The following is a 23356-nucleotide window of genomic DNA, read 5'->3' as shown; positions in this document are numbered from 1 at the left end:
GAGGAGCCTGGTGGGGGGCAGTCCATGGGGTCGCAAAGAGTCGGATATGACTGAGTGACTTCCCTTTCACTTTTCACTTTCCTGCATTGGAGAAGGAAATGGCAACTGACTCCAGTGTGCTTGCCTGGAGAATCCCAGGGACGGCGGAGCCTGGTGGGCTGCCGTCTATGGGGTTGCACAGAGTCAGACACGACTGAAGCGACTTAGCAGCAGGAGCAGCAAAGCTCAGAACACAATGGACAACCTTCTGGTATAATTAGATGCCTCAGAACTGCCAAAGAACCCACAGTTTGCCCCAGAGAGAGACGCTAATTATTTCTCAGTGCTTCATGGTGGTTTACTTTCACTTGTACTCTCCGGCCAAACTGCTCATTTGTTCTGTGAATACAAGCAAGGCCAGAGTCTATCCTATATTTCTTGTAAAAAAGGAGTGAATCCCTGCTTTTTCCTTATTACTAAGAGTCCAAGGCTAAATGATAGTCAATAGTAGGTGCTCTAACCCATCAATTATTTCATGATATTTATAAAAATGAAAGACAACTAAATAAAAAATAAAATATCATAAGGCAGCATTATATTAAGACAAGTGATTGTTTTCAGAAACTTTTATTTCAGTCACGCCCAGGTGGCGCTAGTGGTAAAGAATCCAAGTGCCAGTGCAGGAGATATAGGAGACAAGGTTTCAATCTCTGGGTAAGGAAGATCCCCTGGAGAAGGAAATGGCAACCCATTCAGTATTCTTGCCAGGGAAATCCCATTTTCAGAGGAGCCTGGTGGGCCACAGTCCATGGGGTCACAAAGAGTTGGATGTGACCAAGTGTGTGAATGTGTGTGTGCACACACACGTATGTGTTTACTGCATAATTATGGAAAATATATCTTACTGTAGGTTCCAGGCAAAAGTCTAAAAGCCAATGCCCTAGGCCATTGATCTCCGGTCACAAGTGCTGGCCTGTGCTACTCCCAAACTACTGCTGAAAGGAGCGGGTAGCTTCAAAAACATTGGCAAGCACTTTATTCTAGCACAGTGCTCTCTGCCCTGACTGATTCTGAACTTTGTGACTCCACTCTGAAGAACAGAACATCCTCTTAGCCACAACAGGAATGACAAAGCTATTTTTAAGGACTTTGTGCAGGGACCATTCACTTGGCACTTGAGTTTTCTTTTCAGTCAATGCTTGTCTTTCTTAACTAAAGCACACAAACTGAGAACAAGGGCTAGAGCCACCAAGTTGCAGCTGCCATACCTTATTCACATAAGATGCTCCATCAACATCCTCTGAATACCCTCTTTTCCTCTGGCAGTCCCTCTTTTGGCATCAATGTGAGATCTGGCCAATTTAGGGACTAGAAAAGTTTTGGCTCTAAGCCTACTTGCCTGGTCAAGGTATTTAACCTAGAATAATAATTATCATTAGCTGCTGATAAGTTTCCAGTGTGGCAAACAGCACTACACCCCAAGGCTGTCTGTAAGTTCTTAAGAGTTAGACTTGAATTGCAACTCAGTATCTTACTGTGATCTTGAGCAAATTACTCAAATTCTATTAAGCAAAATAAGCTCTCATGATCTAATAAAAACCATTTATCCAATTTTCCTGGGGGGGTGGTTAGACAATACATTGTTAAATTTAATATCTACTCTGCTCCTTAGGAAAAACTGATTCATGAATTTCTAACTCCTTCTAAGCTGCTCTACTTGGTAAATCTCTGCTCCTCTGTAGAAAGGGTTAACATTTTAACCATTTGGTAAATGCATAACTATTATCTATTTTAACTGACTTTAAGGTGTTGGGATCACAGTATGCAAAGCACCATTTCAAAAAGTAAAACAATCTGAAGTGAGTTCCCTACACTTACTAATACATACTAGACAGACAAAATGAAATATTCACAGCTTATACAGAAAGACAATCACACTTTTGCTACCTGCTTATTCATTTCTGTGATGTTTATCCAGACATTGTTCAACCCGAGCTGTCCAGATTCAATCTTCTCAAGTTGTTTTTGTTTGCTGAGTAGTTCTTCATTAAGTTTGGGAATTTCTTGGAATGAGCTTTTCTGATTAGATTCCACTAAAAGCAAACATAAGAACAATCATAAATAGCCATAAATTTCCCTCATGGCTCCAAGATGAAAAAATGATCATACAGCAGGAAAGAAGCCAGATTAATGAAAGTTAATTCTGGGAGGATAATGACAAATCTTATTTATCAACTCCACTGTTCTTTTTATTTCTGTAAATGTGTATCTTTAACACTAAAGCTTATTTAACTGGGGCTATCTCACTACTGGCAGTACAACTTTTTTAAAGCCAGGTGGCTAAAAATGATAACAAACAACATCAGCAGAAACAGTTAGACTTGAATTGCAACTTGGATCTTGAGCAAATTATTCAAATTCTTTGAGCTCACTTTCTTCATGTGTAATACAGTGATAATTCTAACCATCCTGTGAAAATATTTTAAGTGAAAGAAGGCTGTAAAGCACTAAACACAGCTGGCCAGGCGTACAATAAGTGATAAATAAATGTTAAGTATTGACCTGCTCAGTTAAGAAACTTTCTAATTGGTCAACAAAGATTTATAAGCTTTACTCCATTAATGCTCAAGGTGACAGCCTAAGTTATATCTCTAAATGATTAAATTTATTTTTTCTACCTCAAATTGGTCAAATGCAAGGTAGGTTCTTATTACCTTTCAAGTGCTGCTTTGACAACTAAGATTTTAAATCTTTTTCATAAACCGCAAACAGTGCTTTCTTAAATCTTAAATCAACCCAAAAGCTCAAAGTGAGATAGAAGACAAAGAAAAATGTTAGGTGAATTTGGCCTTTCTTTTGAGAAACAGCGTCTTCTGGATGGTTTAGAGATTTGCCAGCCTGAAGGCAGAGGCCTGAAAGAGTGCTTTCTCTTCATTCTTTAGAGTATTCTTTATTTTCATGGAAAATAAAATATTGATAACGGCTGGTCCTCCAGAATAAAACCTATGTCTTTCTTTCAAAGCCACAGACTGCTTGATTAGTTATCATGTGCTCTTTTTAAAATAAAAAACTGGCATAAAGGGACAGATATAAAACTATTTACTAAAATCTTAAGTTCGCAAATTTTTTTTGTTTCTGTAGGTTGGCATTGAGAATACACCCGGCACACTTCAGGCACTCAGGAAGTATTAATGACTGGATAAATCTGGCCTTTGCTTACCTCTCAACCATATTTCTCATCACCTTAGCTACACTTTGGTCTACTTTCCAGCTAAGTTGATTTTCCTGACACACCAACCTCTTTAAGCCTCAGCGACTGCACACCCTAGCCTCTCTGCCTAGCTGACTTTTGCCCCTTCATTTCCTCCACCTTAGCCTAGTTGATTCCTTTCAAGATTCAGCACAGATAGCTGGCCCCCACCTGAGGCCACTGGTACTTCTTTACAACTCCCAACTCTACTGAGCACTGAACATGCTGTGCTGTAATTATTTACTTATCTGTCTCCTCCATCAGACTGAAAAGAGCTGCCTGAGGGCAGGGATCAGGTCTTATTTAGTCACGTATTCCCAGGGACCAGCACAGTCCCAGGTCCATGGAAGCATTTAAATGCTTGTCCAGTGAAATGATTATAGGGTATAAAATGGAGTTAATATTATCCTAATTAAGTTAAACAAGGAAAACTCAACAAATAAAAGTCCCCACAAAAATCAGGGGGTGGTGGTGGTATCCTCACTGTAAACAAACCCACTATCTGAAAATTTAGAATTATTAAAAGAAATTAGACATTTTTATTCACTTTTCAAAAATATGTGAAGGAGTTCTTTATAAATAGTAGCCTTGGCTAAGTGCTTTTAATGTAACATTTGATTTACACAGTTTCTAGGAATACATTCATCTCATTTAGTAGGAATATTTTACCAGTCAGTCTAAATTAACGTAGCACTTAGCACCCAACTGAATTTTGAATTCAGTTAGGTTATAAAGAAAAGCTTATCCCACACATATCTGCCATTGTCACACGGTAAAACACTCTAAGGCTGGGAAAGTCTCTCTTTCCTGCAATCTATATGCATTAAGTAGAAAAGGAAGTAAGACAAACAAGTAAGTAACTTGGATTAAAATTATTAACTAATAAACATATAAATCTGACAAGCTCTGCAAACGGTTTAAATCCTGAGGACTGTGTGAGCCAAGAAGGGATTATATTCATTATCTGATTTGGGGATTTTTAGGAGAGAAAAGACAAATAAAGGCACTCTGATTACATACACGGAATGAAATATAGTAAACAAACTTACGATTAATAATAAAAAAACTTATGATTACTAACTCATGTTCTTTCAACATAGAAGCAACTCATTTAAAATTTAGTATAATCCGACTCAAAAGAACTTAGTTAACTCTTTTCCTGATCTTTAAGAAGAGGAAATGAAGATTTCTGCACATTTAGATACAACACATAATGCCAATAGTAATATTTTATATTTGTGCATCTTTACAGTTTACAAGATACTTTTATGTAATTACTCATCTTGTAATTGAGCCCCTACTATGTGCCCAGACATGTACCTGGCACTGGTACATACAAAAGAACCTGAAATTCTCAGTCTGGTGGGGAACAAGGCATCAGCCCAGAATTACTATAGAGTGTGACAGATGTTATAACACAGGAATGCCCAAGGTGCTTTTGTAGCACAAATTTATCTTTATGTTTTATGGATAGGAAAATGTAGGCTCAGAAAGAATAAGTGACTTGTCTGTGTTTCGTAGCTTGTAATAAGTAAGTCAGGATTCAACAGTCAAACTTTCTGATTCTAGAAAGTTTGGAAAGGAAAGTGCTAGAAAGGACCAGCACTCTTCCTAGAACACTTCAGCTGTCACAGATGCTTACACCCTAGCACCCTTATTAGCATAAGACCATTTTTAAGTTCTGCATGAAATGACCAAACTGCTACTCTGTATGACCAGAAACAGACATGTTTGACTTATCAATACTGTCCTTCTCTTCCAAATTCTTTCCCCTCCGTCTAGCTTTGAGTGATAAGAGTGGAATGGCTGGGAATAGAATCTTCCTTAAAATAACTGAGGAGGTCTTCTGGAGTACCTGGTTCTAGAAAAAGAAAACTGAGTGAAGAGTTTCAAGGCCAGACAGCACTTTTAGCTTAAGGATCAAATTACTCGTTGGCCTCAAGGAAAAAATACCTAGCCTATCTGCTCTGCTTTCTGCTCCAGATATCTCAGCAATCCTGCCTCCTTTTCTCACAAGTGTCTTGGAAGATAATGAAATAAATGACAAGGTGCTCTGAATTTTTTAAAAAGATATTTAAGCCAGACCAGCAGGTAGTCTTATTTCTACTATCCTCTTGAAAAACAAGAAATAAACTTATTGAAATATATTTAAAGTAGCAACATAATTCAAAGAAAGATTATGTCAGTTTAACAAGACTAACGTCATTTAGCTAAGAGAATGGTTTCCCCAAAAAGCCTCTTACCAAGTAGTCCACTAAGGTTCAGCCTACAGACTGACTTATAGAGCCCCAGGCCGCACGTCTATTCTGAGAAGTTCTGCTTTAGATAGTATAGGTGCTAGCACATCTATTGCAGCAAACCAAAGCCCACAGAGCAGCTGGACTGACAATTCCAAATCTGCTTCATTCAGCTGGCTGGCAAGTATAGCCAGGGTCCCAGGGGAATGCTGCTCAGTGGTAGAAAGCAGGTTTCACAGTCCAGGGCACAACTCCTGGCATCTCCTGAACAGAGTATTTCCAGGAATTGGTATTAACAAGTGCTCAAAACATATTCGTTGCCTGATAGATTGTTAGGTCTATTTCACTTTCATGCACTGGAGAAGGAAATGGCAACCCACTCCAGTGTTCTTGCCTGGAGAATCCCAGGGACAGGGGAGCCTGGTGGGCTGCCTTCTATGGGGTCGCACAGAGTTGGACACGACTGAAGTGACTTAGCAGCAGCAGCAGGTTAAGTTTGGAACTTAACTAACGGCAGGCAACAAAGAGAAACTGGGGTGAAGGAAAGCTAGGGTGTTGTGATCACCTAGGGCTTACTTCTAGGAAGTAAGGAAACAACTCTAATTCTAGTTCTAGGGACAGATTTCTTTATTGAGAAAGCCTAGTGGTCAGTTTGCTGGAATGTTAAAACTGCTAAAGTTAGGGTATTTGTGATTTTGTAATTAACCTGAAACTGGTTCCTTAGCTTAGAAATTAAAAAAAGCAAACAAACTGATTTTATTACTTTTAATAAAATTCAGGTTGTAATTATAGCTATGCATTATTTGTTAGTTAAAACAAAGACTGACTAAAGTATCTTTTGGGTATAACTTTCTTTCCTTTTTTTGTAATTTGCTGTTGTTGTTTTAAGATTTTTATTAGCTTAGAAAATTAACCCTTGTAACCTAGAACCAAAGATCTCAGTGTTGCTAAAGATCTTTAGGCTAAAATAGGTTGAAGCTGCCATGTAAGCACATCTCTCAGAAAAAGGACGTTGGATACAAAATACAAGTTTAACAATTTAGAATATATAAAACTCTTCAACTTCAAAAGTTTCTTAAGAGACACTGACTCATGAGACAAATATTTATTTGTGACTCAGCACACAGTAAGCACGCCATACACGCTGGGTATTATTATTACTGCTCAGTACTATGCTTCTCTAGGTCTTTCTTAAGGAGGATATTGTCTGATAGACACGCCCACATTCTTTTTCAAATGGCCCTGTGAAGAGGAAGGAAACAGCCTAGTGTTGCTACTGCCACTTTACAGTTGGGAAACATGAAGTGGCAACAGGTGGAAATTAACCAAGGTTCTAGAATCCTGGATCTCGGCCCTTCCCTTCTATGCTATAAACACCGACTGCAATGCCATTATTTCAGATGCTATTTGTCTCCATGATGCATAAGCGCTGTGTTTTGTTTGTGCATTTAAAAATAAACATTGCATTCAAGCCGATAGCTAAGAAAGAATTTAAAAAATGCTGAAAGGAACATGTAATTGCTTCATCAGAGTGAGCAAAAATCTTAATTCAGTGTGGTTCACTTTGTCCTAGAACCTGGCAAAGAGTCCAAAATTATATTTTGAAAAGGTGACCACTTACTAGTTCGGAACTTTTCCTTGAGGGAATCCAGATCCTCCTTCAGAGCGACTTGCATCCACACCAGGCCAACGCAGGCCACGACACAGGCGGCAAGGATGACAAACGCACAGAGGGGATAACAGATCCTGCAGCATCGTAAATAGTCTCCCCTGATCATAAGAACAAATTCAACCAGGAGTATGAAAGGGATTATGAATACGGTTTGATTTCAAATAGCACATGTGTGGGCATGCAATTAGCATCTCTAATGAATAACCAACCCATTTACCAGGGAACATAGGGTAACACACTTAAATCTGAACAGCAGGTTGAATATGTCAAGATAATATGATCCAGGAAGAGTTCATCTATTGGGGACAAACTTCTCATGAAATGAGGGAGTTTCTGAGTTACAGGAAGCACCTGTGGGCACTGCAGCTCACTGCCATCATCATCAATTCAGGTCTTTGGAAACTGACTCAGGTTAGGGAAGTGTAAAGATCAGAGTTTTCTCTGCCATTTATTACTGTACTGAATTCACTTATCTATCTAGTTCTCTCTCTCAAATATATAGTCATTCAAGAGGACCTTGTTTCACTTTATTGAAACTTTATAAACTTTTGAGTAAGCTTTATTGAAAATGGAATGAAAAAAACTAGAACAGTAGGTTAAAGTGGACACCTCATACACTCCAGTTGATTGGTTCAGAAGGAAACATAGGAAGGAGTTAGATTTCACATGAAATGTCAACCAGCACTCAAGGTCTAAACTAAACCAACAGGGTAACTGTTCCAGTTAACTATTCCACTTCATCAGATCTTCATAGCTGAAGCCCAGGATTGCCCTGAATTACTTCACCTGGCAAAGCTCATTAGAAACCAATCTCTCCCTTTAATATAAAAGGACAAAGACATTCCAAACAAACAAATCTCAAAGGATTTGATCTCTTTTAGCATCCTAAGCTTCAGCCTAGATCTTGCTTTCACATCCTCAGCAGCATACTCTTTTAATGTGCTCCTTAAGAGAGTCCAAGGGCACTTTAAAGATTCCCTTCACCCCCTTCCTACTGTAACCCTCAATTCCCAACGTCTTTGTGTTTACTAGAGGAGGGCATGGCAATCTGCTCCAATATTCTTCCCTGGAGAATCCTATGGACAGAGGAGCCTGGCACGCTACAGTAGATGGAGTTACAAAGAGTCGGACACCACTGAGTGAATAACACTTTTACTTGTGCTCAGTACTGGAGGGTGTTACCAACTAAAAGTGGTTTGAAAAAAGCTGCCTTTTCTTTCTGTCTCCCACCCTCCATTTCTCTCAAGGTTCATAGTTTTTACAGAATGTCCTTCATCATATCCCCCATTACCAGATTCAGACCCATCAACAGTGGTGGGGGGGGGAACCCAAACAAACAAATAAAAAACCCTGCAGTCTTAAGGTCCCTGTGTCTCCTAAATTTAACAAGACCTTGTCTCTCAAATTTCTCTCTCCCTATGTCCCTATTCTTAGCCTCTTTGCTACTCTCACCGGGCTCTTGGCACAATCCCCAAGTCCACATTTCCACCCTAGATTCAGAGCTCTTTGTACACTTAGAGACAGATCTCTAACTTATACTTCATTCAGAACCTGAACACATCTTCTCCCTAACATTTTTCCCTCCTTGTGCCTTCCGGGGACTATACACTTTTTTCTTCCTAAGAACTCCCCTCTCCTCTCCTTTCCTTCACCCCCTTGGTGGTGCAAGGAGATGCCTTTTCCCATCCCAGCCTCAGCACTTTACTCACTTGACAAAGCGAGAGCGATTTCCAGCTACACCAAATTCCTCTTCCTCTTCTGAGCTGGACTCGGAGTCTGAGTCAGGAGGCTCCGTGCGAAGCAGGCGGTGGCCTGAGCCTTTCTTGGGTTTCTTTCTACGGCTGTCCCCAGCCAAGCCGATCAATGCATTGAGCTCTTTGCGCTTTTTCATCTTCTTGTGTGGGGTAAGTGGAGCACCCACTCCTGAGCTGCCAGGTTCGTACCCGACACCCAATTCTCTCCCTGCTTTGGAGCTGCCTTCCAGGGTGAGGAAGCCTGGGCCAGAGCCCTCTGGTCACTCCCACCCAGGGGTGGGACTGACCAGATACGCTAGGGGCTGGAGATTGGACTCCAGAGGAAACTGGAACTCAGATGAATGGGGCAAGTCACATAGAGACGGCCAGGGAGTTGGTGATCCAAATGGGTAAAGGCCTATGCATGGAGTGCCAGTTACTTAAGAGGGTACTGGGGAGCGGAGCAACTTTTGTCTCTCAGGATAAAAAGTCAAGTCAAGAATAAGAGATTCTGAACCCTGGTAAGCAGACAATATTTCTAAAGGTACTCCAGGAGCTGGAAAGGACACACAGATAGGTGTTTTGGACTTCCGGGGCAGGATTTCCAATGAAGAGAAAAACAAGAAACTTGGTTCTTGAATGGGAACACACAGGGGGATGCAAAGCAAGACGGTGGGAACGCGCTGGTCTCTCCCTAGATGGCAGCAGGAGGGGGCTCCCAGCCACTACAAACCTGACAGAGAAAATACCCGAGTCGGAGAAGATCACCGTCCTCCGGCCTCCGTCCCAAGTTTTAAGGGAGTCAGAGGCCAAGGAAGACCCAGAGCCCAGCCTGGAGGATTCGGCCTGAGAGGAGCCAGTCCCGCGCCTGGGAAGACCCCAGCCCTGCTGTCTGGGCCTGGGGGCGCGGTGAGGAGGGGTGACCGCGGCTCAGCCCACCTGAAGCGCTCCCGCCGAGTTTGAGGTGTTCCGGTACGGCGACTCTCGGCAACTCACACGCGCCGCCTCCACTCCAGCCGTGACTCCGGCCCCCGCTCCGGCTGCGGCCGCAGCTGCTCCCAAGTCGCTGGTGGCGGCGGCGGCTGTGGCCGCAGGCTCCAGACCCGGGCCATCGCTTCAGCCCCAGCTCACTTCCCCTTTGGCAGCGGCCGCCGGCATCGCCTGCCAGTAAGGCGCACTCCCATTGGCCGGATGTTCCCTGACGTCACGCAAGGGTAGGGGAGGCGGGGCGTTAAAAGGCGCAGGCTCCGGCGCGGGCAGACTCCCCTGTCGAGGAGGCTCCGCCCCCAGGAGGGTGCCAGGGGACCTGTCTCTCACCTGTTCTGGGCCGTGTGTTGTTTCCAGAGGAGCAGGGATGAGCCAGGCAAAGCACCCAGCTGGATAAATTTGCTTGGGAAGTTCATCACCGCATGGGCCCCTAGTTGTGACTAACCCAGTTTAGAGGTGCCAACCCTCTGACTTTCCAGCTGTTTATTAAAGGTTTAGGCGTGTTACAGGTTAATGACCGGGTTGAACACATTCATTCATTCATTCTGTAAATATTTATTGATTATCATGTGTCAGAAACAGTTCTACCGCTGAGGATACAGCAATAAACAAAGTAACCACTGTCCTTGCCTTCCAGGGTAGGGTTGCCCGATTTAGGGAATAAAAATACAGGACGCTTAGGAAAGTTTAAATTTCAGATAAACAACGATTTTTTTAAAAAAATGTAAGTTTATCTCATGTAACGTCTGGGACATCTTCATACTTAAAAGTTATTTTATTTGAAGTTCAATTTTAACTGGACGTCCTGTGTTTTATCTGCCAACCCTGTTCCTGCAGTTTATACTTGAGTGGAAGGAGGTGATAAATATTATGGGGGAAACGGAAACATGATAAAGGGACGGGGAGTGCCTCTGCGATAAGGGAACCTTTGGTTAGAGATTGGGAGGCAGTGAGGGAACGAGTTGTGCAATGACCCCAAGGAAGGAGTGACATGGAAAACGTGGTGTGGCTGGACCTGAAGAGCCAGCTGCTGCTGCTGCTAAGTTGCTTCAGTCGTGTCCAATTCTGTGCGACCCCATAGACGGCAGCCCACCAGGCTCCTCTGTCCACAGGATTCTCCAGGCAAGAAGACTGAAGTGGGTTGCCATTTCCTTCTCCACTGAAGAGCCAGAGGAGAGCTATAAGAAATGAGGTCAGACAAGCATCAGGAGCAGATCTTGTAGGGCTTGAGGGACTACTGTGAGGACTTTGGGAAACCATTGGTGCTTTAAGCTCTGGCTTAGATTTATTTTTAAAGATCACTCTAGCTACTGTGTGGAAAAGAGAATTAGGAGAGAAAAGGACAAGTAAATATGATGGCAATAGTGGAGATGGTGAGCATTCTGGATGCTTCTTGACCATAGAGCTAACAATATTTGCTGATGGTTTACAGAGCAGGTGTGTGCAAAACAAGGAGTCATAGATGACTCCAGAGTCAGGTTGGAACAGCTGGAACAAAGGAATTGCTGTTTACTGAGATAGGAAAGAACAGATTTGCGGCAAACTTGAGAAGCCAATTCAGTACTCAGATGGACTGTTTGGTACATCTATTTGGAATTCTGGGTAGAGGTTGGGTCCTGAAATATAAATCTGAGAGTCTCCCATGTAGATAGTATTTAAAGCAAAGTGCTTTGAACTACTCGGAAAAAAGTCATTTAAAGTAATTTTTTAAATACAGTTTTAAAATTTATTTTGGCTGTACTGGGTTTTTTGTTGCTATGCAGGCTTTTCTCTAGGTGTGGTAAGCGGGAGCTACTCTCTCGTTGTGTTACGCAGGCTTCTCTTGTTGCAAGTTCTGTAGCTGTGGCACGTGGACTTACTAGTTGCGGCTCCCGGGCTCTAGAGCACAGGCTCAATAGTTGTTGCACAGGGCTTAGTTGCTCCGTGGCATGTGGGATCTTCCTGGATCCGGGGTTGAACCCATGTTTTCTGTACTGGCAGGCAGATTCTTTACCACTGAGCCACCAGGAAGCCCTAAAGTAATTTTTATATCCTAAAGTATAGCCCTAAAGTAATTTTTTATATATTGACACTTCTTACTGTGTCAATCACACTGCCTTTGTCTAGGGATACCCACCCAAAGTCTGGGCCTGTTTCTTATTTATCTTTATCTGTCAAGTCCAGAGGTAGAAGATCCGATATATATGTGACATCTATGTAGGTGGGCAGAGTTATATAGAGGTATGAGTGGAGGTTTGGAATCAAGAGATCTGGGATGAAATCATTTAGAATATTTACTAGCTCTGTCAACATGGAAGCCATTTAAATCTGAGCTTCAGTTTTCCCCTCTGCAAAGTGAGGATTAACGTCTATTTCACAGGACAGACACGTGAGAAGATACTTGTGAAAGTGCTTTTGATGTCCCCCAAACGTGATGCAGTTATTTTGGTTTTTCGTTTCCTTTTGTTTCTAGAGCTGTGCTACCCAATATGGTAGTCAGTAGTCACTAGCCACCTATGACAATTTAAATTTACATTTTGCTTAATTAAAATTAAAAGTTTAAATTAGTTCCCCAGTCTCACTGGCCACTGTGCTCCATAATCATATGTGGTTATTGGCTATTGGGCAGCAACAGAACAGTACATTTCCATCGTTACAGAAAGTTTTGTTGGACAGCTCTGCACTAGCATCTCCTTGAAGGTGTGGTACTGCACAGGAAAAGGTCTCGACTTCTAGAACCATTTCCCAAACACGTGCTGTGGTCATGAGAAGCCCAGGCATAAGGAGTGACTCAGAGAAGGCAATGGCACCCCACTCCAGTACTCTTGTCTGGAAAATCTCATGGACGGAGGAGCCTGGTAGGCTGCAGTCCATGGGGTCGCACAGACTCGGACACAACTGAATCGACTTAGCAGCAGTAGCAGCAGCAAGGAGTGACTGGCTCAGGATGGCCCTTCCCATGGCCCTCCTGTGTTGTAGATGTTACATATATACCAAGGGAACCTGGGGCTGAGGAACCCAAGGGAGTGAGGTGGGGCCAAAGCTGTTTCACCCAGCTGCAATGACATCTGGTCAGCCAGGCCCTGCCCTCTCATGCAGTGGACCAGTCATGGGTGGGGAGGTTGGAGGAGGATCTGTGATTCAGTCCCACTGTCCGCCTTTTTGTCTATTGCTCTTTAGATAACACGACTTTCGGTGTTGGGCAAACATCCCATGAAATACTGAGACTTTGAAAACTACTGGCCAGGTGTCTATCTTCTCTCAGAAGCTCTTGGTACTCTTTATCTTTCTCCCTCAAACCTGGACCCTCAAGGCCAGAAATTAAGCCAACCCTTTCAGAGCAAGGGCTCCTGCACTAAGGAGCCATGTGCCTTCCCACACCAGGACCTCTCAAGGTTGTGACCCATCTGTTCATTTGGGGATGTTCACATTATGATTCTGTGTCTGTGCAGCCCTGTTACCCATTCAAAACTTGTTTGGAATGCACTAAGATCTTGGGTAAGTAACTTTCCCAAGCGACCCTTATTTAACTTATTAACTTATATGCAGAGTACATCATGAGAAATGCTGGGCTGGATGAAGTGCAAGCTGGAATCAAGATTGCCGAGAGAAATATCAATAACCCCAGACCTGCAGATGACACCACCCTTATGGCAGAAAGTGAAGAAGAACTAAAGAGCTTCTTGATGAAAGTGAAAGAGGAGGGTGAAAAAGTTGGCTTAAAACTCAGCTTTCAGAAAACTAAGATCATGGCATCTGGCCCCATCACTTTATGGCAAATAGATGGGGAAACAGTGGAAACAGTGACAGGCTTTTTTTGGGGGGGGGGGGGGCTTCAAAATCACTGCAGATGGTGACTGCAGCCATGAAATTAAAAGACACTTGCTCCTTGGAAAAAAAGTTACGAACAACCTAGACAGCATATTAAAAAGCAGAGACATTACTTTGCTGACAAAGATCCATCTAGTCAAAGCTATGGTTTTTCCAGTAGTCATGGATGGATGTGAGAGTTGGACTATAAAGAAAGCTGAGTGTGGAAGAATTGATGCTTTTGAACTGTGGTGTTGGAGAAGACTCTTGAGAGTCCCTTGGACTGCATGGAGATCAAACCAGTCCATCCTAAAGGAGATCACTCCTGAATATTCAGTGGAAGGACTGATGCTGAAGCTGAAACAATCCTTTGGCCACCTAATGAGAAGAACTGACACATTGGAAGACACTGATGCTGGAAAAGATTGAGGACAGGAGGAGAAGGGGACAATAGAGGATGAGATTGTTGGATGGCATCACTGACTCAATGGACATGAGTTTGAGTAAACTCTGGGAGTTGGTGATGGACAGGGAGGCCTGGCATGCTGCAGTCCATGGGTCACAAAGAGTCAGACACGACTGAGTGACTGAACTGAACTGAACTGAACTGGAGTCACTTTCCAGTTCTGGTATTCTAGCTTTTCTGTGTGTACAATGGGAATAAGCATATTCCCTGCCCAGTTTTTTGCTCCATGCTTTTTTGGGAAGGGAGCAACATCATAGTGTTTATATAGGGCGAATGATACCCGCTGAATTCTCCTACAACAATGTGCGGAGGGTAAGCAAAGTTGAGTTCCCAGAACACAAAATCCCATTTTGTGTGAGTGGCGAAGTCACATCTTGAGATGCTTTGCTACCTGAGAAGACTCTACAGAATGCTTTCACTTGGGAAAACTGAGGCAGAGAGTGGGACAAACTGGCGCAGGGACAATGAGCAGAAATGTGATCCAGGACTTCTGATTCCTAGGCTGAAGCGCTTTAAGATCTCATAATCTTCTCTTCTTTGGGGTCTAAGTCCACATCTGAGCTCTGCCAGTTGGCAGCTGTATGACCTTGGGCAAATGATTGAGCCTCTCTGAGTCTCCACTTTTGTGAAGTGGTGGTAATAATAGTACCTAGCACTAGTCATGTAATTTGTGGGGGTCAGTGCAAATGGAAATGCAAGATCCCTTGTTCAAAAATCAGGAAAAAAGCTTTTTTTCCCCTTTCTCTCATGATTTCTTACCTAGCTTGTCACGCTGTTCATTGCTCACTAGTTAGCCCTGTGCTTCCTTGGACATGGGGACACTCACAGGGGTGAGGGGCCCTTCCTCAGGCACCCCAACCCAGCCCTCCCTGTGTCTGTACCCAGGCCAAGGATGAGATGGCACAGGGGAACAGGCAGCTGAGAACCTCTCCTGGGGAAGGGGAGAGGAAGGTGGGGCGAGGCAGGACTATGTGTGAACAGAGCCTCCAAGTCCCCAGTGTAGGCTCCATTGCTCCATCAGACTTCACTTTCAAAACACAAATTCAAAAATAAAATGATTAAGAATTTCAAGATGGTAACCACAGAGCCTTAAGCCCCAGTTGTGGCACACCCTTCTGAGTCGGGGGTTCTGTGTCACATACTTGTGAAACTGACCCTGATAATATGTAACTCACAGAGTAGCTGTGTGAAGAAGCAATGTGCCTGACTCACAGTAAATGCTCAATAAATGTACCTGTTCCATTAATGTGATTATTAATTATTCAATGTGATTTATTATAGATTTATTAAGTATAATTTTCATGGTGACCCATTGGGTAATTAATCTTCATTTACCTAATAGAAAATGCTGCTTCCATCTGCTACAAGAATTCCCTTTGCCATCATTTTTCTTGTTGGTTAAAGTTGGAGGGAAGGAACAGGAATGAACATTTAAAAATACTCAGGTAAGAATCTGCTCTGCCATCATTTTTCTTGGTGTATTTCTATGGTTAAAGTTGTAGGGAAGGAAGAGAAATGAACATTTAAAAATACTCATATATTAGGCATTTTTGGTGTTAATCATCACTGTGATAAATTAGTCCTCCCAAGGTAAGCATCTTATCCTTGCTCTAACTGAGAAGAAAATGGATGTCCAGGGATTGCAAGAGGCTTGCCCAGGGACACAGCACATTAGTGGCAGAAACTGGGACTTGAATCTGGATCTGAGCCTTGGAAGCCTGAGTTCTGCACCCGGTGCCCGGCGCCATGGGGGCGGACCTGTTGCCTGGGCCTTTGTCTGCAGCTCATCTGGAAAGGGACCACCAGCTGAAGCATCTTACCTCTCCTGGGATGGTTTCATCTGCTTTCCCAGCCCCTTCCCCATTCTTTTCGCTGCTGTGCCGGCAGCTGCATCCGGCACCTGAAAGACAATGGGAAGAGGAAGGACTGGTGGTAAGAGAGGGGCCAAGCTTTCTTGCTAAACAATGATTTTCCCCCAGTGGGTCCCCAGCAGCAGGAAGCAGCACTGGTTCCCAGCATCACTGTGGGCAGGGATAAGGGCTGCCCCCACTGGGATCCTTCTATTCTAGGCACAGTCTCCTCTGAGTTGCTGCAACCTTTGTTCCCTTGGCTGTGTAGTAGCCTCAGTTTCCCCATCTACTGATTATCCTAGCACCCAGAACAGCGTCCAGTGCTGGAAGGATCTTGGGCAGTGTTTGCTGAATTAAATTATTGGAAGAGCAGAAGAGAGCTATTGGAAGAATTTCTAGGCATTGTTCTTCATTTTGGTGATCCCACCCATTCATTCCATCCATCTACTCATCCATCCAACAATCCTGCCCTAAGGAAGCTACTTCCACATGCCAAGTCCTGTGTGTGGTCCTGGAATACACCAGTAATATCCAGGTTCTGAACTGCCAGAGTTCCCAGGAAGCAGGCAGTGGTCCCCAGGGTTTATATTGGGGGACAAAAAGAAAGCCTGGAATGATTGAGTTTATTTTAGGATGAGAACAATAATCCTGGGAGGAAAGAATGGACAATGGCCTTCAGACCACCAGCTCTTGCCCGCCTTTCCAGGGGCTTGAACTGGAAATGGACTTGCAGCTGGACCAGGAGGGAGCCCTGAGTCTGGGTACAGTATTGTACGGGTTTGAGTCTCAGCCTCTTCACCTACTGAGTGTGTGATCTTAGATGAGTTCCTTTTCCTCTCTGAGTCTGTTTTTTCGTCTGTAAACTGGAACTAACTATGTGCACCTCCTGGCAGTGCCTGAGGATTAAATTTAAATGGTGGGCATTAGAGGGCTTCAAGGGAACTGTTAAATGCATTGAGTGGACAGGGAGACTGGGAAACAGACCTCTGAGATACCTATTTGGAGCAGGGGACTTAGTGCAGGCTGGGAAAGAAGGTGATGGGATCGTGAAGGGAAGGCTCTTCTAACTGAGAAAGGGCTGTGTGTGTGTGTGTATGTGTGTATGTGTGTGTGTGTATGCGTATGTGTGTGTGTGTGTGTGTGTGTGTGTGTGTGTGCTCCCTCCAATGCTGGCGGTGGATGAAGGAGTAAATGACAGGTGATGCTGAATCAGCAAGGTGTGGGAGTGGGGGACAACATGGAGAGGCTGTCTGGACCATCCTGAGTTCTTTTGTAAGGGAATAGCACTGGCTTTGTGTGTCTAAATCAGCCTGAGACTACAGTTCAGCTCCATCTGAGACCAGTTTTACCGAGAAGACTGGCACTAGGAGACAATAGACATATATTGCCTCATGCTGCCCTCTGCAGGTTTCCTGCAGAACTGCACCTCTTCAGTTCAGTTCAGTTCAATTCAGTTCAGTTCAGTCGCTCAGTCGTGTCCGACTCTTTGCGACCCGATGGACTACAGCATGCCAGGCCTCCCAGTCCATCACCAACTCCCGGAGTTCACTCAAACTCACGTCCATCGAGTCAGTGATGCCATCCAGCCATCTCATCCTCTGTCGTCCCCTTCTCTTCCTGCCTTCAATCCCTCCCAGCATCAGAGTCTTTTCCAATGAGTCAACTCTTCTCATGAGGTGGCCAAAGTACTGGAGTTTTAGCTTTAGCATCAGTCCTTCCAATGAACACCCAGGACTGATCTCCTTTAGGATGGACTGGTTGGATCTCCTTGACTGCACCTTTTAAATGGGGACAATTTCTCTTGTTACCACAAATGGTAACTCTCCTGTGTCAGGAGATGGGGAAACACAAGATAGACAAGATCATACTCCTGCTGTGTAAGACCGTCTGGTGTGTGAGTGTGTGTGTGTGTGTGAGAGAGACAGATCAACAGACAGAGACAGAGAACAATAAAGATGAACAGTAAAGATGTGATCAGCAGAATGATACAAGATGCAGAAAGGGTAGGGATGGCATTAGGGAAAGGTTTTGAAATGAAGTAAGCTTTCATCCATTCAATCATCCATCCATCCATCCAGCATATATTTATTGAACACTTAATGTATTCTAAGCCCTATTCTTTGTGCTGGAGTTATAACAAGGAATAAAACACACAGAAATCCATGCCTGCATGGAACTTACATTCTAATGAAGGGAAAAAATTCACAAATAAGGTGATAAATATACATTGTGTTGGATAATGAGTACTAAGGAGAAAGATGAAGCAGTAAAGGAGGAGTACTGTTGTAGTGATTACAGCTTTTGAAGTGAAAATTGAATAAAAAGATCCAAGGGAGAGGAATTTTAGCTTCTGTACGTGATTAAAATTGTGCTGGACTTTCTGTCCTGCATATCTAACTAGTGCATGTACGGGTGTGCACACTCAGTCATGTCCAGTTTTTTGTGACCCCACAAACTGTAGCTCACCAGGCTTCTCTGTCCTGGAGAGAATTTTTCAGGCAAGAATACTGGAGTGGGATGCCATTTCCTCCTCCAGCGGATATTCCCTGCCCAGGGATCACACCTGTATCTCCTGAGTCTCCTGAATTACAGATGGATTCTTTACTGCTGCCTCATGGGGGGAAGCCCATAAATAACTAGAAAACTGTACAAATATATGGAAGAACTTTTTAGGCATTGGACAACAATTAGCGCAGAACTATTATCCTTGAGAGAAGGAAAACAAGACAGTACAAAGAAAATTAACTGTCTTTCTCTTATGAAAATAGATATAAAAACATTTAACAAATGTTACCAAATAATAACCAACTCCAAATAAAAAGCGTATATCATGACCAAGTGGGGTTCATCTTAGAAATGCAGGATTAGTTTAACGTTTGAAAATCACCATCTTGTAAAATAAAGGAGAAAAACATAATTTATCACAATATATACAAAAAAGAGCATTGATAACATTCACCATCTATTTATGAGAAAAGCTCTATTAAAATTAAGAGTAAAATGTGGTAAAGAGCATCTATGAAAGTTCTACAGCTAATATCATACTTAATGCTGAAAGAGAATACTTTCACATTGAGAACAGGACAGGGATGTCTGCTGTCATTATTTCTGTTCAACACTGTACTGAGGTCCTAATCACTGCCACAGTAAAAAAGAAAAAGAGGTCACATATTTAGATATGAAGAAGTAAAATGTCTTTATATACAGATCAGATAATATAATCATATAAGTAAAAAGTCCTAAAGAATCTATAAAAGAGCTATTAGAACTAATATATTAATTTAGCAAAATCACAAGGTAAAAGGTCAGTGTACAAAAGTTATTTGTATTTTTGTATCCTAGAACTGAGCAACTGGAAAATAAAAACTTAGAACCATTTACAATGACCTAAAAACATGGAATATTTATGGATAAGTTCAGCAAATTATGTGTAAAATCGGTACACTAAAACTACAAAATACTGCTGAGACCAAAGTAAGATCTAAATAAATAAATGTATCATGTTCATGGATTGAACGACAACATTGTTAAGATGTCAGTTATTCCTAAGTTTGTCTATAGATTCAATGCAGCCATAAGCAAAAATACCAGCAGCCTTTTTTTTTTTGGATAAAAATTGACAAGCTGATCCTAAAATATATATAAAAATGCAAAAACCTATAATAGTAAAAATTTTTTTTGAGGAAGAACAAAGTTGTAAGATTTACAATATTTGATTCTAAAACTTTCCCCAAGGTGGGAGCATGTTTGCACATTTGAGGAGCAGTGAGGATACTTGTATGGCTGTAGAAGAATGTTTGATGCAAAGAGATTATGGATTTCATTCTAAGTCAGTTAGGGAGCTATTAGAAGATTTTGATAAGGGAGTTTATATGATCCCACTTAATGTTTTAATAATGTCACTCTGGCTTGCATATTCAGAACAGAATAAAAGGGGAAAGGGCAGAAGCAGAAAAGCAGTTTAGAGGCTACTGCTGTAATACAGAGATGATGGTGATCTGGACCAAGTGGTAAGAAGTGGTTGGTTTATGGACACATTTTAAAGGTAGAGCTGACTGAATTTCCTGATGAACTGGATATAGGGCATGGAAGAAATAAGTTAAGGTCTAGGCAACTGGATAACAGGGCTGCTGGTTACTATGGTGGGGAAGCTGGTAGGAGGATGAGACGAAGTGTTTTGTGTGGCTGAACCACACTGACTCCATCTTATCAGCTTCATCTTAGGCCTGAAGTCTACCCCCTCCTCTTTCTGCATGACTGAGATTTAACCTACTCATAAGGAATTGCACAAGCCATATATATTCTCTGTCAACTTTTACCCTTGCCTTCGTCTCATATGAAAACTGGAAGAATGCCTTTTGCTGATGCAGATGGTTAATGGTCATGAAATCCCTGGGGGAGATGAAAAATGCCCAGTTTCCCTTGGTGCTGACATGCTTCCCACTTGATAGTCAGATTCTATTTTTAGCTTTGGCTCTTTTAAATCTTCCTGTACTCCCTCCACAGTATGGTGTGGAGCATAGCTATCAATGTCTGGACTGTGGTCCACACCGTCCTGCCTGTATGTAAGTTACCCACAATAGACTTCATTGTTGCACCTTTTGGAGTTGCTTGCTGCATTTTTCAGCCTTAAACTTCCTTCTCAATTCAGAGGATGTTATTCAACATCCTTCTTCCCAGCAATTTTGTTAGAGACGTGATAAGTTTGAGATGTCTATTGGATACCCAAGTGGGGTTATCAAGTAGGTAGGTCCATGAATATGAAGTCTAGGTTAGAGATGTATTTAAAGCCACGAGATTGGATGAGATGACTAATGGGATGAGTGGAAATAGAAGAAAAGTTCCAAAGACTGAACCCTGTGGATCCTCCAATATTTAGCACTTGTGGGAATTAGGGGGTTCATCTGAGAAATAGGAGGGAAAATTGTGTTAGGAGCAAATGTGTTAGAAAAGAGAGGAGACCAATAATGTCAGACATATGGGCAGGGGAAGTATTGAAGGGTCTTGAATGCCAGGATGGGGATATCAATCTTAAAAGACAGAGTCACAATCAGATTCAAGTCATAGAGAGATTCCTCTGGTAGCACTATGGGATTGAAACAGAGGTTAGGAAGAGGTCAGACTTTAGGTAGGAAGACCAGGGTGTGCATTCATGCTTAGTCACTCAGTCGTGTCGCATGCTTTTGAGATCCCATAGTCTACCAGGCTCCTCTGTCCATGGGATTCTCCAGACAAGAAGACTGGAATGGGTAGCCATTCTCTTCTCTAGGGGATCTTCCCAACCCAGGGACTGAACTGAGAGTCTCCTGCATTGCAGATGGATTTTTTCTGCCTGAGCCACCAGGGAAGGTCAGGGAGGAGGCAAAAGCAATCATGAGGTCATCCAGTCAGGCTAGATCAGGACTGATGGTCTCCTGATCTGGGATTTCTCTATCCTTGGGCTCTTGGAGCTCAAAGATTTGTCTGCCAAAGTTTCCAACAGGGGGCTTCTCTGGTGGTTCAGTGGTAAGGAATCTGCCTGCCAGTGCAGGAGACATGGGTTTGATACCTGGTCTGGGAAGATTCCACATGCCACAGAGCAACTAAGCCCATGTGCAACAACTACTGAGCCTGTGTTCTAGAGCTGGGGAGCTGCAACTACTGAAGCCTATGTGCCCTAAAGCCTGTGTTTCATGAGAGAAGCCACTGCAGTGAGAAATTCAGGCACGGCAAGGAGCGAGTAACCCGCACTCTCTGCAAGTGGGGAAAAGCCTGCACAGCAAGAAAGACCTCGAACAGCCAAAACAAAACAAAACAAAAGATTCCAGCTAGGTTCCCCTGGCTTGCCCTGAACCTTGAGAAGACAGGAATGGCTGAGTCTTCTGTCCATGGTGCTGATTTGTAAGTTCCTCTCTCCACCTCTTAAAGGCACATTTGTGCTCCCATCTTAGCTTTCAGGACTGGTACAGAATCAACTAGCCCTGAATCAATCATCACAGAATCAATCATCACCCTGCATATGGCCAGAGACTCAGAGCTTTAAGATCTGATAAAAGATTTTTTGGGTTGTGTGCCTGGCTATACCTTTATTCAGATCTCCAAGGTTACTGTTGCTGTGATAGTCTTGCTGGTCAGACAGATTGAGAAAGGCTCTGTACCTAGAGAATGGAGTGCCCTGACCCAGTCAGTTTCCTAGGTCCTACCCCGTCCATATGGTTGAAGTTGTTGGACCTACATAGTTCCCTAGTCTTGTTTCTTACACTCACAGTTCCTTAGCATTTCCCATTCTGCTCAGCAATTATCCTTAGCAACCTGTAAGCTGCTAAGTCATGTCCAGCTCTTTGTGACCCCATGAACTGCAGCACTGCAGGCCTCCCTGTCCTTCACTATCTCCCAGAGTTTGCTCAAACTCATGTCTATTAAGTCAGCGATGCCATCCACCCATCTCATCCTCTGTCACCCACTTCTTCTCCTGACTTCAATCTTTCTCAGCATCAGGGAACCTGAAGAATCAGCAACCTGTAGCCCAACTCTCTGGCCTTTTATCATTGCATGTTAACTTTCCTTGAAAAGCCTCTTCATGCCTCCTTCATCTGAATAAATCCTAGATGCTCTTCAGTGCTCCACTTAGGGGTACCTTATTCTAGAAAGCCTTCCCTGATGCCAAGGTTGCTTAGGTGTCTCTTTCTTCTCCTCCTCCTCCTCTTCTTCTTAACTGCACACAAGTTGAACAAATTTCAGTTCAGTTCAGTCACTCAGTCATGTCCGACTCTTTGTGACCCCATGAATCGCAGCACGCCAGGCCTCCCTGTTCATCACCAACTCCCAGAGTTCACTCAGACTCACGTCCATCAAGTCAGTGATGCCATCCAGCCATCTCATCCTCTGTCGTCCCCTTCTCCTCCTGCCCCCAATCCCTCCCAGCATCAGGGTCTTATCCAATGAGTCAACTCTTCGCATCAGGTGGCCAAAGTAATGGAGTTTCAGCTTTAACATCATTCCTTCCAAAGAAATCCCAGGGCTGATCTCCTTCAGAATGGACTGGTTGGATCTCCTTGCAGTCCAAGGGACTCTCAAGAGTCTTCTCCAACACCACAGTTCAAAAGCATCAATTCTTTGGCACTCAGCCTTCTTCACAGTCCAACTCTCACATCCATACATGACCACTGGAAAAACCATAGCCTTGACTGGACAGACCTTTATTGGCAAAGCAATGTCTCTGCTTTTGAATATGCTATCTAGGTTGGTCATAACTTTCCTTCCAAGGAGTAAGTGTCTTTTAATTTCATGGCTGCAATCACCATCTGCAGTGATTTTGGATCCCCCAAAAATAAAGTCTGACATTGTTTCCACTGTTTCCCCATCTGTTTCCCATGAGGTGATGGGACCAGATGACATGATCTTCATCTTCTGA

General features: G+C 43.1%; 1 protein-coding gene across 3 annotated transcripts in view; it reads right to left on the bottom strand.

Annotated features, from left to right (window-relative positions):
• EFCAB14 (EF-hand calcium binding domain 14) overlaps window positions 1-10042 on the bottom strand; it is a 38231-nt gene extending 28189 nt beyond the window's left edge. Inside the window, exons 1-4 of one of the 3 annotated variants that reach the window (XM_027537360.1) lie at window positions 9811-10042; window positions 8848-9604; window positions 7088-7236; window positions 1927-2072 (exon numbers count right to left, since the gene is read on the bottom strand). In XM_027537360.1, the coding sequence (XP_027393161.1) occupies window positions 1927-2072; window positions 7088-7236; window positions 8848-9029 (477 nt within the window). In that variant the 5' untranslated portion in view covers window positions 9030-9604; window positions 9811-10042. Of the gene's footprint in view, window positions 1-1926; window positions 2073-7087; window positions 7237-8847 lie in introns of all 3 variants that reach the window. The other 2 variants (XM_027537361.1, XM_027537362.1) reach the window with 2 other exon arrangements.
• Window positions 10043-23356: the final 13314 nt, after the last annotated feature.

This window comes from Bos indicus x Bos taurus, chromosome 3 (genome assembly GCF_003369695.1).
Source record: "Bos indicus x Bos taurus breed Angus x Brahman F1 hybrid chromosome 3, Bos_hybrid_MaternalHap_v2.0, whole genome shotgun sequence".
NCBI lineage: Eukaryota > Metazoa > Chordata > Mammalia > Artiodactyla > Bovidae > Bos > Bos indicus x Bos taurus.
Note: the sequence above shows the minus strand (reverse complement) of the source record. Positions and strands in the feature narration are given on the sequence as shown.